This window comes from Myodes glareolus, chromosome 14, assembly GCF_982192425.1.
Source record: "Myodes glareolus chromosome 14, mMyoGla1.1, whole genome shotgun sequence".
NCBI lineage: Eukaryota > Metazoa > Chordata > Mammalia > Rodentia > Cricetidae > Myodes > Myodes glareolus.
Window position 1 is genome coordinate 3,306,685 of NC_142039.1, and position 16,864 is coordinate 3,323,548.

Sequence of the window (16,864 nt, forward strand, 5' to 3'; positions counted from 1 at the left end):
TATCATAACAGACTGACTAAGAGGATGTAAGAGGGACCTTAGGAACACTGCCTTGCTGCGGATGGCGGCGGTCACCAGGGAAACCCGATTCTTTAGCCACAGTAGCCATTCCACAGTGCTCACCGAATGAGCCTCCTAATTCCTATCAGAAGCTAAGGGAAGGCTTATCAGAAACTCACAGGTAGGGTTAATAGCAAGGCAATTTGGAAGGAAGCAAGACACTGATAGGTTTCAGGTTTCATCTCTCGCAGAGCCTCAAAAATTAAGTCTTAAATCTGATCTGGACAAGATGTGGAAGAATAAAAAGAAGAGAGATACTTGCCCTCAACCACTGGCATCTCTGAACTGGAAGGGTACCTAGGAAAGACACAACAGATAATGATGGTGATTAGTGGTGGGCACACAAGCTACACACAAAACACAACGCAAGTGAGCTACTCAAAGACTTGATTGACACTGTGGAGCAGAGCACACAACCCCAGCCTGGGGCACACCTTGTGAAGAAAAAGCAATACTGACAAGAAGCTATCACATGGGATTAAGGGCACATTTCTGGTGAACCTCACAATTTGTATGATGCCATTTAAAAATGTAAATATAAGAAGTAAGCTATTTAGAAGATGAATACAAAATTCCTTATGCCCAGTGGCGGATGCTCAGTTCAGATGCCGCTTTAATAAAAGAACAAAAAAGTGAAAATCACTGGCTGAAGAAAAATGTCTCTCCTTACCTGATCGGCAGGTAGTTCAAAACTTTACAGTAGTATCAGAAAATCAATAGAAAAATCAATATTTTTTGGAATACATTTCAATAAATATGATAGGTATCCTTCCGGCTGAGATGGAATAATAATCTTAGAATCCTATGCAAATAGCATCAGGCCCGCCCGTGTTTGAATTGCTTGAAGTATACACACACATGCCTACCTATCTGTCTCCTTTCGCTCTGCTGAGGTTATAGGTTGAGTTCTAAATCTCTCAGAAGTTTTTCTACTTTCACCAGGAGAAAGATAGCGCCTTGGTTTCCGAGACCCTCTCTCCCGTTCAGTGGGCAAGCCAATTCCTTCAGCTGACTTCTCAACCCGGGATTGGCTTTTAGAACCACAGGACAGCGAGAAGTGCAAAATAGGAGTAGGGAGAGGGAGAGAGAGAGGGAGGGAGGGAGGGAGGGAGGGAGGAAGGTGGGAGAGAAGGGGGGAGAGAGAGAGAGAGAGAGAGAGAGAGAGAGAGAGAGAGAGAGAGAGAGAAAACAGAGGAAAAGTTTATGCATCTCAGTGAAAGACACAGCGCTAGGTTCTACATGCTCAACCATGCGCATCGCAGGTGGAACATTCCAGAGACCCACTCCTCCAGATCCCAATTAGTAGGCAGAAGCAGAATGGTAGTGTGTGAGCCATTTCCTGTACACTCTGCCCTGCACACACTTGTGAGCTAAGCTAACAGGACACACCACAGGTAGCGAAGTGAATCGGCTGCCAAGGACGTGCAAGTGACATATTGGAAGGATGTTGGGAACATCACCTACAGTTCAGGTTTCTTGCTGGCTCTGGCTGATTCCAGAAACATATTTCGGAGCTGGGCAACGGAGATTCTTGTGTCCAGCGTGCTAGGTTCTGCACCAGGCCCTTCTGCCCGGGAACTCCGCAGCTCCAGCTCCTGTTTTGGGGCTGGATCGTTCTGTGTGGGGGCTTGGAACTGAAGGGGACCCGTGTAATCCGACAAGGAGCGGGCCATGACCTTGCGTTTCTTTGAAGAGGCCTCCTTTGTGTGACTGGTTGATGTGGCATCTTGGGACGCAGGACCACTCTGAACATACAGAACCATTTCACTCCGGCCAATTCTCTGAGTAGGCTGATGTTGAACTTTTCTGTCCCTCTCAGGTTCTACGGTGATGGAGCGAACGGTGGGCTCATCTAAATCTTTATTACCAGAGGGGCCCTTGTGGCCTCTCGCCAGCCTGTCATCTTCCAAGGTCAAGAGTGATTTGGGGCTCCTCTCCAGAGTATCCGCGGGGAGCACATCTGCTTCTGGTTCACAAATACGGAGCCCTGGAGCATCCCTCGACTCACCTTCTAGAATCTTCAAGGCGGTAGATTTTATGACATTTGGGGTGCCTGGCCCCACCCAGCTGCATTCAGATGCACTTTCTGGGGTGTCCACGGTCACCAGCTTGATGGCATGAACAGGGTCAGCTGGCAGGACACAGCTCCGGCTTGGCCGTAGTGAGCTCGCTACCCTGCTGGTGACCCTATCAAAGGCGGAGCTTTCTGACTGGATAGACAGGAAATGCGCAGGTCCTGGCTGCTGTCTCCTCTGAGTTAAGGACTCTGAGGTGAGTTCAGGGCTGCTGCGGGCACTCTCCTCTTTCACCAATTTTTCTCTAACTTTAACTCTTAAGAAAAAAATAGGATTTATGTTGCGATACCGTCGTAACCACTGAAGGGGAAGGAAGCATGCACAGACCATGGGTGGCAGTGGAGCCAATGCAGAGAGAACATGTATGAAAACACATTTGGGCATTGAACACAGACTCGTAGTGTTTGTCAGTTAGGTGGAGTGAAATCTCCAAATTTGCATTCATACTCTAGCGTGGTTCAAAAGTTCCACCCCCTGTTAAGCTGGGAGTCACATGCTATTTGGAGGGAGGATGGGTTTATTCTAACAAAATACCTAGCAACTCCAGGAAGCTTCATTCGTACACGTCACTGTAAGCGGTGGTGTGAAGGAGGCAACGCCTAGGTCGGGACTCTGTACAAGTCCAGACCTAGCTATGGGCTGTGGGGGTGACTGCACGCTCCAAGAAAACGTACTCTCATGAGTAGACATGACCACTTCCCTGTCCACGGGATATGTGGGCATTTGTGATTGTTAATGCTTCCTACTGAGTTTCACGGTTTAGCTATCACTTGAGGCCCTAAGCACATACTCACAGGATCTGAATGCTAAGCTGACTTTATCATTTGATCCCAAGACATGGCCAGTTTGGATGTCACTACTCATGACCACAGGAATGTCAGCAAGAAGGCATTTGTCGAGAGAATCAGGAACCCTCATCTCCCTCCTATTGATGCTGCACCCTAATTAAAAACCAACTTAACAAAGGAAATATTTTTTGTTGTTGTTTCTGATTTTTAAAACTTTGAGAGCAAAACTGAAAAAGATGTCCAAAAGTGCAGACTGTTCCCTTCTCTGCTGAACCCTGGCTGGGGACCTTACCTGCCCCTCCCGGCTTCACAATGGGGCTGGAGAGGCGGCTCAGCGATGAAAACCACTGGCTGCTCTTTCAGAGCATCTGGGTTCCACTCCCAGGCCCCACACGACAGTTCACGACTGTCTGTAACTCGAGGTCTGGGAGATCTGACACCTTCACACAAACATACATGCAGGCAAAAGTCCCAGTATACACTAAATACATAGATACAATGGAAACAGTGGCTGTGGGGGAGGGGAGGGTGCTGCCTGGCAGGTGTGAGTCCCTGTGTTTGGTTCCCACCTCAGGGAAAGAAAGGTCAGGAGGGTTTGAAGAGCACATGCCTTCCTACTTAGCGAAGATGACACAGTCAATAACAAAAGCACACTTGTGTTACTTTCTGAAATACCACTCGGGGGAGCGCAAAAGGGAAACCCATTTATCTGCGGTGGATTGCTGACCAGGTCCAATTTTCAGAAAATTGGAACACAGCTTTTGGGATAGGAGAAGAGATTTCTTGGGAAAATGTAAAAGTTTGGTTTCACTTCGACGAGTGAGCAAAAGCGACTGTTTATAACATACACATTATAGAACGGTCCCATTTGGGCCTAGTTGGCTCTATCGTAAAACATGTTCTACTTTCCAACAGGACATCATGGGTAGACTTCCCGAGGAAATAAAAAACCAGAAAGGTGGCTGCTAGTGTTTGGATAAAGCACTCGGGGCCATCGCTTTTCTGAGATGCGGCAGCAGTGGAGGACACTGCTCTGAAGACTGAGCTGCAGTCAAGTTCCCCTGTGGGATGTGTGCTCCTTAGCTGAGGTCATCTCAAGAGAACAAAGTCATTGTCAGAAACGCAATACATGGGACCTTTGTCAGGGCAGTGACTTGTTCACTCTTCATTTCTCCCTCTCCACCACGAAATGATAGGAGTATTCGTCTGCTATTAGGCCATACGCCCTAAATTTAACTACGAAAAATTAACTACTGGTTTAGAAACAAGGAAACTAAAGCTGGTGCAGAAAAGGGATGTTGGAAGGGTAGGATAGTCCTGGAGGAAGTGTTCCTTACTGTCCCCTGTTGGCCAGTTCCGTAGTGAGTTGGTGAGAAAGTGAGCAAGCAAGAAGTGTGTTAAGACAGACTAGTGGAAGTGAACCAGGAAGGATAAGTGGCCATGTGGACAGGCAATCTGGAAACACAGAGGATTAGGAAGCAGCTTATTTTTGAACACATGATTGTCAGAGATGCTGCAAAGAGGGAAGAGGAGCATGAGTGTTAGTTAGGGGTGGCAGAGCAAGGAGAGGTGACGGGGGTAGGAAGATATCCACCATACTTCAGCCACACACTTCCAACTTGGGATGTACCTGGAAGGCCAGTTGATAAGTGAAGGTGTATCCCCTTCGGCATCTTTCTGCAGAAACCACTCATGGGTGGCCTTCCCTGTACTACCACACACAAGAAACAAAACTTTAGACCATTGCTATCAAAATACTGGTGCCTACACCCACATCATTTAACTATAATCAAAACCCAAAGGTTGCTTTTAGTTAAGATGCTCAAGCTGGCTTTGGAAAAGACCTAATGTGCATGGCACCTTTAGAGTTTACGTTTACTTCTTGGAATTTCTTGGTCATTTGTCTCATCACAGAAAGCAAGAAGCAAAAATAAATACATCTACGGCCACTTAGGACTAACATGAGTCTGTTGTGATCATAGTCAGCTCACACTTATGGGAAGTTGGAATTAAAATATAAGGCAACTTAACTTCCATAAGTTTCATTGAGGCACACAGGTAAACCGACAAATGGAACAAGGGTTCATGCAAACGGGTACACACCCAACAAAGGGAGTAAAATAAAAAGAGACGAGGTGACAGTGAACCTTTGGTCTTTGTTACACATTTCCCTTTTATCTTTTTTAAAAACCAGCTACAAATAGCAATTTGTAACCTGGGTCAACAATCAGACAGATGTCTATTTAACTCCTATTTGGTACAAGGTACAGATTTAAAGACTCTGAGAGGCAACAGGGTAAAAAGGGGCTTCAGTCTATCATGGAAAGGGCTTGTATCCCGTTAAGATAATATCCAGCTTCCACACTTGTCCCTTAACTTAACTCAGTGAGACATAATGCAAGGCAGAATGTGCCAGAGTCATTAAGGAAAGCCTGTTAATGTAAAGTAGCTACAGGAAGAAGAACCTGGTGCAGAAGAATTGTTTGTAATCTGTCAATCATGTTTTAAATAAATGCTGATTGGCCAGGCAGGAAGTATAGGCAGGAAAACCAGACAGGAAGTAGAGGTGATGTAATGAGAACAGGAGAATTCTGGGAAGGAGGAAGCTGATTCCTCCCACTCCTGCCCAGATCACCGAAGCATCAGGATGTGATCTGCCCCACTGAAAAAGGTACTGAAACACATGGCTAACATAGACCAGAATAATGGGTTAATATAAGTCATAAGAGCTAATAAGAAACCTGAGCTAATGGGCCAATCAGCTTTATAACTTATAGAGATCTCTGTGTGATTTTTCTTTGGGGTTAAACAGCTGTGGGAACTGGGCAGGACAGAAACCCCCAACCATCAGCCCCTCCATGTTACAAGAACCATACAACAGACTGTATCTTTTTATAATTTACAAAGAAAACACAAGAAGCCTCCTCCGAATTCATGCAGTAGCCAAGGATGAACTTGAAAGGCTGTTACTCCTGCCTCAACCTCTCAAATCCCCGGATTACAGGCATGAAACATCACTGCACAAACCAGTTCGTGCTGTGCTGGGATTTGAACCTGGGATTCATGCACACTAGATATACACTCTGTCAACTGAGCTACATTCTCCAGACTTAAATTTCATTTACGGGGCTTGGGAGTGAGCCAAAACTCGTTGTGCAAAGACCAATTTGCACAGAGAGGACTGTGGCATCCCTGGAATGAGGAAGCAGTAACTCCAGACCAATGGATTGGCCTTTGGATGTGATTGGCCAGCGGAGATTGATTTCCCAGGAAGAAGAATGCCCCATCTGTAGTCAGCAAAGTCTCACACAGCTCTGATTACAGAAGGGTGGGATTCTGTCACATCATTCAGTTTAGTCAACTGCTGATAGTCACCTGTATGGGAGATTGCTGCTTTGCACATAAGTGTGGGTGCAGCAATGGCACAATCCTAGACACAATTCATTCTGGAAATCCCACTTGCACACAACGGCTGCTATACGTTACAAGTTGGCATTTTAGGAAACGTCTTCATATTTAATTCAGTAGAATTGTCACTTTCCGGTAAGGACAGAATTAAATGAAAATCAAAAAAGGAATAAGTTAACCTTAATTAGCAGCCAAAGTTAGTGGAATAAGGTTGGACAGCAGATATTTGGTATAGTAGGGAAGTAGACAATTTCTCTTCTAACAGAATGGATCTGTGAGGAGCAGCAGAAAGCCCCTCTTTAGAGGGTGGATCTGAGACCTGCTTCCTAGGCTCTGCCCTACTGTCCACAGGACATGGTAGAGAGCTGTTGACCAGAGCTGAGGGGGGCGAGGCAGGACAGACGGCAGGCATGACACTTTGCTGCACCCATCTCGGCAGAGCAGTAACCAGAACCATGAGGATCGGAGGCTCTGGAGGTTGTGAGGAGACAGTGAGGGAAGAACTCCCATGCCCAGCCTCTGCTCTACTGGCCTGGGTCTTTACTGGCCTTGTCCTTTCACCACCAAATAACGGGGCAGCTACAAGCTCACACTCAGGCTAATCTGACATATGTCATCGAGTTCCTGGTATGTGCAGAATACGAAGTTGGATTAGCTTTGAGGAATAGCAAAGATGAGTCAGGCCATCCAACTCCAGCACTGCGGCAGTTCAGACAGATATGGCTGTAACCCCAGCACTCCAGAGGCAAAGGTGGGTAGATGTCTGCAAGTTCTCAAGGCCAGCCTTGTCCACACAGGGCATGCTACCCTGCCTCAGGGCAGGGGTCATGATTTGCTTGTCCCCAGGTAGCCAAGGTGAACCCTGTTCAGGACACAACCCACCAAAGGCAAATCTTCTAAGATCCAGCTTCATTGCTGCTCTCCATGACATACTGTCTGTCAGGTCCGGGTCACTAAGGACACAATCTGGGAGACACAGTGCTGGCGAGGGACCCGGGTGTGGGGATGAAGAGGTGATGAGTCAGTTCCGAGAGCACGTGTCAGGCTGAACACATGGGGTGACAGGTGATGGTCAGGCACACAGCAGTGGGACCCCAGGTCAGAGCTTCTGCATTTCCCCTCACAGAATAACAGCTATGTGCTCCTATCTGTCTATCTGTCTGTGTGTTCACAGAATAACAGCTATGTGCCCCTATCCGTCTATCTGTCTGTGTGTTTCCCCTCACAGAGTAACAGCTATGTGCCCCTATCTGTCTATCTGCCTGTGTGTTTCCCCTCACAGAGTAACAGCTATGTGCTCCTATCCGTCTATCTGTCTGTGTGTTTCCCAATAAGAAAATAAGAGCTGCATAAAAGATTAAACAAGAGTCTTGGATTCAGGACTTTGGTAGGAGTAGGAGTTCATATTTCTCAAGGCTGAACAATGCACAAGATTACCCATCACACTGATATTAGTATTGCTGGTGGGAATGTATTGGCGCTTTTGTTTCCACACTCACTCTTGCCGGATCCACAGGCACCAGTTCATCTTGGGAGCAGCCTTCTCCAGATGATGTAAAACTTGAAGCATCCAAAAAGTGGGTCTGGGCCTTACAGTCTCTGACTTCCTTAGAATATATGCTCTTCATTTTCTTCACAATAAAATGTGCATCAATTTCCAAGCACATGTTAGGATAAGCTAAGGACCCTCTAGCATCCATCCCTCTATCCAACATTTAATTAGAAAACTTTCTCAATCATGTTATGGCATACTAAAAACTTCCAAAACAAATATGCATTGCCTCCAAACTGTTATTTCACCAGTAATATTTCAGACTGTTCCCTCCTAAGGAAGTGACATTACACAGTTATATATGAAAATCTGAGACTAGAGTCTTCATTTTCTTGGATGGACCCATTTTTGATTTCTAAGACAGCATCTGTTGGGTTTCTTTGTTCTACATACAAATCATATGAAGAGGGCCAGCTGGCAAGGCAGCTTGGTAGGTAAAGGTATTTGCCACCAAGCATGGTGACCTGAGTTTGATCCCCAGGACTCATGTGGTGGAAAGAGAGAAAAGACTCCCGCAAGTTGTCTTCTGACCTCCACAAGCACAGCACAGCACACTGTGAATGCACACACTCACATATATGCACACACATAATAAACAAAATGTAACAATAAAAATACGTACATGATTTCCTTTTATATAAATAGCTAAACAGAACACAATACTTCTATAATGAAATGTACACTTCCTGCCAAGACACACCTCTTTAAAATACATGGAATTGGTCTCTGTCAGTGTCAAGTGCTTTAGCTCCAAGGCTTCAAATATCCCCTTAGGAGTTTTAAAATCTAATTATCTTAGAGGCATCTAAGTGTCTGAGTCTACATGACTAAGTACCTGACAATGGGCTTGGGTTAGCACCTAATATGCTTGCCTCAGGTGCTTCAGTGCCTCGTAAAAGGGAGCAGATGTTTGCCACCATGTCTCAGAGAAAGGGACAAAAGATGCTCCTGTACTTAAAATAAATCAGATAAATATATGTCACACACAATTGTTCCCCCAGAATAAATTTGCTAGACTCCAGGTTCCCAGCTCTTCTCAGTTCACCCATAAAGCTGTTGCTTGTTTGAATTGAAGAGGGTATTTAGGAATCCACCCAGACATTCAGGCTGGCTCTTTAAGCCAGGTATTTAAGTAATCAAAAAGTGTTTTAACATGGACAGCAATTCCTTTTCAACTTAAATTTAGAAACGAACACACATTCTGTCCTGCCATCTGACTTCTGGGATTTGTTTTTGACTTACTTGATTTTCCCACACAGGAGCTGTCCTTGTGTTTGTCTGGGTTTTTTTCTCAGTTGTGACTCCTCTTACTGCATATGTATTTATATAGCAATGCCTTACTGGTCTTTTAGTGTTTATCAATCAATTAGACTCTGCACCATAAACAAAGACCGTTCTCCTGTTACCGTGGTTCTTCTTGCCTTGTGATTCTAGGCATAAGTCACCAAAACCACCAGCCCCCCCCACCCCAAACTTAAGTCTTGGGCATAATCAAAAAGCAAATAAAAGGATAAATTAGGTTGGGTCAGAAACACAGCAAGAGTCCTGCAAGGTTGCTTCTTTGTAAGTGACCTCATGACACCTGCTTACTTTGCTTGAAGGAGAATTTAAGGCAATGACAGAGGAGAGAGAAAAGATGAAGGAGTGTGGCCGGCTTCTAGCTCTGGTGGGACTTGCTTGGATACTGTAGACATTCCAAAGGCTCTCTACAGTGAGGGGAGAACCGCAGAGACCTGTGACAGCCATGGCAAAACAAGCGCTCAGGGGCTTACCTGGCTCGGGCCTCCGTGGGCAGGGGTGGGTCACCGGAGTGGCTCGGGGAGGCTGGCTGCTGCAGTGGTGAGCTGGACATCTGCTTTGGGGACCTTGGCACTTCAGAGAAGGAGGTGCCTCGCTCAGAAAAGAAGGCAGGGGAACCATCTTCTGCCAGCGAGGGCTCTCGGCCTCGCCGTTGGTTCTCCAAGTTGAGCAGCAGTTCCTGGTCAGACATGTTGCTCCCCAGAGGGGCACAGTCCTGGGATTCTACCAAGCTGGTCCTGGGCCCTAGCTCTGCCCTGGAGTGCAAGGAACTGGTACCTTTGCTCGGTTCTTCCTGTTTGTCACCTTTTCCTCGTCTCTCACCTGCATCTGTGTCCTTCCGAGACTTGGCATATCGAGACAAGTATTCGGAGTCAGCTTCGGGGTCCAGAGTCAGCCCGTACTTTTCCGCCAGCTGTCGCCTCCTCTCTGCTTTGTACCGCGCAATCCTTTCTGCTTTGGACTCCAGACTGTGGACGTCCATGGAGCCCGAAATATGGATGCCCGAGGTTTCTGTGCAGTATTTAGATGGAGTTTGCTTTTCCAAGGAAGACCCAGCAGTGTCTTCCTCTTCATTAGATCGCCCTACAAGAAGGAAATAGGATAAAACATACGAGGCCAAACACAGACAGCCATGTAACACACAGAGCCTTCCACGGTGCATGGCTCACCGAGGGCCCAGCCTGAAGCTCCCCTCTCACCTAGGCTGGCTGATGGAAGGAGCCTGGGCTCTCCCAGGAAAAGTGGGAAAGCAGAGAGTCACACTTCATCTGTCCCCCACACTCTCCCAGGCTCCTCTAGCCTCACATTTATTTCCCTTTATTTTATGTTTTGTTTCTGAGTTTAATATTTCTTATGAGGTCAAAGGGCAAGTTCAGAGTCTTCTAGAAAAGACAGCAGACACTGGAGCATCTGTTGATTTAACAGGAGAAGGGCTGTGGCTCACAGTGACAAGAGCGGTACCTGCACTTTTAGAAGTGATTTTTCCCAGTTGCCACCCCCACACAAACACACATACACATGAAAACACTGAATTATTTAAGAGAGCATTTGAGACTTTTCGGTCACTTGCTAGGCTGTGAAATTAACTTCTACATCACTCTAAGTTATATTGACTCATTCATCATTTGGAAATTTCTTCATCTGCTTTTTTAAGTCCACATGAATGAAACACATGCCTATGTTTTTAAGTTTCCAATGACTTCTTCTGAATTATAATAAGATTAACCAGAACTTACTCTGGAGGTTGATATGAAATGGGAAAGGAATTCTTTTCCTCATCTTCTGGCTAGCTCAATTCCTAACATCTAAACAGAGGATTCTTTCGGGGTTGTGCATGCCGTTAGCACCAGCACATGGCCGAAGCAGGAGGACAGCGAGTTTAAGCCAGCGTGGGTTACATAACTTATGTCTAAAATCAAACCTTATTTTCTCCACTATATTTGATGGTTAAATTAAATGTTATACAGATGAAGACATTATGCATGCAAGGTTTTGTTTCTGGGTATCGATTCTGGGTGTAGATTCTCGACTTTTCATATTGTTCTCTATCAAAAGCTACCAGTACCAGCAAACTGGCATCATGCTATGAGATCAGGAGCCCTCTCTGAAGAGGAAACAGGAAACAATGGCTAGAAAAGCAGCACCTCAGAGCTGGAGCATGGACCGGGCTGCAAAGCTCAGCCCTGATCATACTATTCCCTCTGAGGTCAGGTGGGTTAACTAATGCCCATAACAGTGACTGGGCATGCACAAGGAAAGCCAAGTCATAACTACAACCACCCAAGGCCCAACTTCACTTTTTGCTTTCCCTGCTCCAAGAAGCCACCCCCTTTGCTAGGTGTTTAGAATTTAGCATAGCCTATGATGTACATTGCTGGATCGTTCCTTTACAGACCGATGTTTACCAAGAGTCTTTAACAGCGGATTCTGTGCTGAGTCATGAGAGTATGGAGAAACAGGCACCGTGCTTGCCTCTGATGGGTCCCTATCTAGAGGGGCATGATGGCCAGAATACTTAAGAAACCACACACACATAAAATATACTGCTGTTGGCTGTGGTGGTTAATGTGCCCCATCAGCTCGATTAGATTTGGAGTCGTTTTTACAGAGGTTAAACTAGGAGCCTGAGGTGTGTGGCACTGACCCAGAGGATAAAAAGGTGAGAAAGAAGAAGGCGGGGGACGGGGAGAGCTGCAACAGCATCCATCCCAATCCTGACTGTCAGTGTATGCGATCAGCTGCCTCTCGCTCCCCTGCATGCCTTCCATCATGATCGTCTGTGTCCAGGCAAAGTGTGAGTCTAGGTAAGCTTTCCTTCCTTTAGCTCCTTTGGCTGTCATTTTTATCCTGGTGTCGGGAACCTCATCCTCCTGCCCCCCCAGATCAGGCAAGTGAAGGTGTGGCATGACAAGCACCTTGCCTAACATGGCCATGCACTCACCAGTGTGAGGGCTGGCAGGGTCTGTGGCGCGCATGTATCTGGGTGTGTCTTCCTCCAGCAGGCGATGAGTCACCAGCCCTGTGCAGCTCTGCAACAGGATGGGCTGGGGGTCATTTTCTATTCCTTCTAAGCGCCTGGCAATTCTTTCTTTCCTGCACAATAGACCAGAGAAGAGACACAGTGAGTGTGGAAAATAATGCTAAGAGCACATTAAACACTGCTGGATGAAGGTCACTACCTACCAGTGACGTGACACAAATATGTTACCTTTTCATCTCTAAAAAATCTTTTCTCTTTGGTTCGAAGATTTTTCTTAATTCTGCAACTACAACAGAGCAGAAAAGAAGAACAGGGTGGTGTTTAGTGGCTCTGTGCTTGCCTCATTCACTCATGCGACACACTAGAGGAGACTCGAGGATCTGTTCTCAGCTCCCACATAACGCTGCCAGCTTCCTGCTCCCTTGGAGTTTGTTTTCAGGTAAGAAGAGAGACATTAAACAGGTAAGTGTGTGCACACAAATCCCTGCCCCCCCCCACATGTCATATTTTGGGCTAAAAAGTAAACTCACACAGGCTAAGACAGTATTATTTCACTCAGAATCACAGGAAGCTTAACCTACATGGCCTCTTTAGTAAAGCTGTTTTTAAAACTGCTTTGCTTGTCAGGAATCCTACCATCTATTTTAAATTTTGTTATGTTTACTCACATATCTGAAGCTTTTATTTTGGAAAACATTTGCAAAGTATAAGCCATGAGCTCCCATAAGGTCATCTGCAAGCTCCCGGCATCACACACAGCCACTCCTGCTTCACCCTGTCATTTAATCTGTAAGCATCTGTCAGTACACGACTGTGTTTCCTTTAACCACATTTGAAATCAGGTCCCAAGACTCTGCTAGAGCTTAGCTGGAAGGAAGTGGTAGCATCTGCTTTCACCCTCTAATCTAGGAGGATGGTGTGACTCTTCTAGGGTTACTGGAGAACCAGAAAAAACGCTCTGGTGTGACTGAAGGTTCTAGCAGGACATTGACTTCAGGGCAGATGAGATGACAAGCAATTGCTTCTTTGGAGAGATAGCCAAAGTTGGCAGATAAAGGGCTTAATCTGTCTCCATCTTCACTATATCAATTCTTAAGAGTGCCTAAAGGCAAGGAGCTAGCAGAAACAGAGGGAGGGACCCAGGAACACCAGGACAGGAAAAGGGGTTATTGGAACAGGGGAGGACCTCCAGGACAGAAGTAGGGGCTATCAGGACATGGGGAGGAGCTAGCCGGACAGAAGGAGGGGCTATCAGGACATGGGGAGGAGCTAGCAGAATGGAAGGAGTGGCCATCAGGACATGGGGAGGAGCTAGCCGGACAGAAGGAGGGGCTATCAGGACATGGGGAGGAGCTAGCAGAATGGAAGGAGGGGCTATCAGGACATGGGGAGGAGCTAGCAGAATGGAAGGAGTGGCCATCAGGACATGGGGAGGAGCTAGCAGAATGGAAGGAGTGACCATCAGGACATGGGGCGGAGCTAGCCGGACAGAAGGAGGGGCTATCAGGACATGGGAGGAGTTAGCAGGAAAGGAATGAGATTGTTAGTTTAGGGTCAACATTTTGAAAGCCTAACTCAGAAGAAATACAATAAAGAGGTAATTAAAACATGGCAACTAATTAATTAGTAACTATTGTTGCTCCGCTAGTGACTGAACTCATGACTTCTCTGTTACTGAGCTACAGTTACTTCAGTTTCTGTTGTTGCTTTTCTTCTTTTTGGGGTTTTGAGACAGCATTTACTCTGTAGCTTTGGAGCCTGTCCGGGAACTAGCTCTTATAGACCAGGTTGGTCTTGAATTCACAGACTTACGCCTGCCTCTGCCTCCCAAGTGTGGGAATTAAAGGCCTGTGCCACCACTGTCCAGCCTGTTGTTGCTTTTTAAGTGGCCATTTTAACAATTGAGACAAATTGCATATACATACATATGATTTTCATAATAGTCTTTGTACTCAGAAACTGAAGCCAGGTGTTTATTTTTAAGTGACACCTGCCTTAAAACTTTTGCAGATAGAAATAGAGGTATGTCCCTGCAGTTAAGAGCACTGGCTGCTCTTGTAGAGGACCCAGGCTCACAACCATCAATAACTCCAGCTCTTAGGATTCTGACGCCCTCTTCTGACCTCTGCAGGCATGAGGCACACACATGGTGCAATACATACATGCAGGAAAAACACTCAAGGCACATATGAAAAAAAACTAGGCACACACATGATGCATATACACATATGCAGGAAAAAACCTAATCTAACCCTAATCCTTTAAACCCTTTAAACAATTTTTCTGTGATTTCAGACACAGAAGCTCGCCAAGGCACCCCTTGTGTCATGCTAACACTTTATTCTTTTATTGGATTCCTTTTTCCCTTTCTGTGGATACATTCATTTTACTCTTAAGCCACTTAAGAGCAGGCTGCAGTATATCTCTTTATCTTAAGATCCTTCAATGTGAATTCCCTAAAAACATGCAATAAAAATGTTTCCTAAAGTTAGAGCCAACATCCATAATTCAATTGCCTGAATATTGTGCCATAACTGAAACTTCTAAACGTCACATGTTCCATACATGCTAGTCAAAACACAGTCCAGATATCAGCAACCATGGATGGCCTAGCTTCCACAAAAGGAAAACTTTCTTCTCTTTGTTTTCAGATGCATTGATTTTAATTAAACTAAATTATCCATTTTACAGCTGCTGCCATGAGTTCTTTTGAGGAATTCTGAATGGTACCTCTGCATCCATGAGTCCTCTGCACGCCATTTCTAATAAGAGTTCATGGGGCAGTCGAGGCTGTGGCCTGGGTGGCCAGTGGGATGAGTAATGCATGGCCACAGGGCCATGGACAATAATTAAAATATCAGTAGACTCAGTGGCAGCCACTAAACCGACAGAAAACACCAGCAGAGGGCTGACATCTTGGGAGTTTAGAAACAGGAATCTACTTAGTACATGTGGCTCAAGACTTCAGTTTTGAAAAACTGGACTTATTTTCATAACCAACAAATGAATTTTGGAATAAAATCGGTCAATAAGATTTTTTCAAAGTTGTTACAGTTGACATTACAGTGTGTGTTTTCAGGAACCAGTGGCTCTCCTTGCCTACTGACCACACTGCTGCTCACTGATGTAGCTACCCAATGGAAGGAGGGAGGCTTCCCTGTCTGATTAGGCAACTCTTCTGCGGATGGGGAATGACCTTGTTGGTCATTAGATCCCCGTCTGATCAGCTACAGTGGAACCCAATTGTTCCCTTTTACTGGTAGTTTGGATCATAGTCCTAGACGTTAAACACAGTTTTGTCTCAGATGAAACTGAGTTGTTTGTCCTGTACAAAGACTCCTAACAGCTTGAAGGAATATTTCATCTCATGCTGAAGCACACAGCCATCCAGAGGTGAACCCTCTACAGCACAGTCCTGCCACGAACACATCTGGTCATCTGCCTTCCTGAACACTCAAAGAGAGTTCACGCATGGGCCACTTCCTCCCCTGGCAGTGGTACCCATGATAGCCAGCCCTGCTTCCCACACACAGTGTCAGGCTCTTGTACTCAGCTCTGTTCTCAAAGTATGGGCACAGTCTTCAGTCTTTCAGGCGTTAGGCTCCATGTTCATACAACTCTCAGTGTGGCATACTAGTCATGTCTGCTGTGCCTAACCTATAAATTAAATGTGATCATATGTATACATACACAGTGAAGAAAGGCACACACAGTGTCAGCGCTGTCCCAGTTTCAGATGCCGACCGTGAGTCCTGGGACACGCCCCCCCTCCCCCCACATGGGGCGCTGGTGCTATATTGCTCACCACTCTTCATATAAAATTTTATCTATGACCTTGTAAGTCTCCGCACTATTCCTTGGGTGCAATACACAATAAAGCATGTATTTCACCAGCAGTTGTACAGATACCGAGAGACTGAAACAAGCTCTGCCACAGGCCAAGCCGTGGAGCTCGTCCAAGTGCCCATCCTCGGGAGAGTCTGTCTGGGCACATCATCTGCTTAGCTTCCAGGTTGTTTGTGTGCCTTTGAAACTGGATTTAGTTCCTATTAAAAGAAAATATCTTCTGATCTAACTTCTTTTACACTTTTTTCCCCTTTCAGAGCAGAGGGGAGGGGGACCCCATAAAAACCCGTCCTTTCCTCAGCCTGCTTTTTCTAAAGGACTCAGAGCTCCATTGCTCTGTTTGGATACAGATATGTGGATCTAAGTGATCATTCTTTACACTGCAGTTGTTTTGGGGAGGTAATGATCAGGCAATGCTTAAATCCGGTGAGAGGCAAAACAGGGAGCCAGTTTAGAGCAGGCGCAAGAAGTCAATGCAAGTGCACCTGTTGCCAATGGGAAGCGTAACCCAGATAGCTGTGGAAGCCGCTCGGATGGCTTGGTGGGTCAGAGTTCAATCCACAGGACCCACTAAATTCACTTTGATTCCCAAATGCACTCTCTGGAACATACACACCAGTACACACTTACACAAATGAATAAGCGTAATAAAATATTTTAAAACTTCTAAAGAGAACGGATAGAGTGTCCATCAGCTCTGTTGCCTACAAGAAAAGCCAGACCCGTGATGTCTTTAGTCCTAGCACTTGGGAGGCAAAGGCAGGTGGATCTCTCTATGAGTTCAAGGACAGCCAGAGTTATATAGTGAGACCCTGTTTCAGATAATAAACAAACAAACAGACACAAATAAATGAAG

The 16,864-nt window shown here is 45.8% G+C and overlaps 1 protein-coding gene across 22 annotated transcripts in view; it reads right to left on the bottom strand.

Annotated features, from left to right (window-relative positions):
• Positions 1–16,864, bottom strand: part of Svil (supervillin) — a 196,404-nt gene that overhangs the window by 61,112 nt on the left and 118,428 nt on the right. For 16 of the 22 annotated variants that reach the window (XM_085698955.2, XM_085698958.2, XM_085698957.2 and 13 more), the window contains 7 exons: positions 12,391–12,448; positions 12,124–12,275; positions 9,656–10,265; positions 4,554–4,634; positions 1,525–2,391; positions 927–1,091; positions 323–357 (listed from right to left, as the gene is read on the bottom strand). In XM_085698955.2, coding sequence (XP_085555081.2) covers positions 323–357; positions 927–1,091; positions 1,525–2,391; positions 4,554–4,634; positions 9,656–10,265; positions 12,124–12,275; positions 12,391–12,398 — 1,918 coding nt within the window. In that variant the 5' untranslated portion in view covers positions 12,399–12,448. The remainder of the gene's footprint in view (positions 1–322; positions 358–926; positions 1,092–1,524; positions 2,392–4,553; positions 4,635–9,655; positions 10,266–12,123; positions 12,276–12,390; positions 12,449–16,864) is intronic. The other 6 variants (XM_085698966.2, XM_085698964.2, XM_085698965.2 and 3 more) reach the window with 3 other exon arrangements.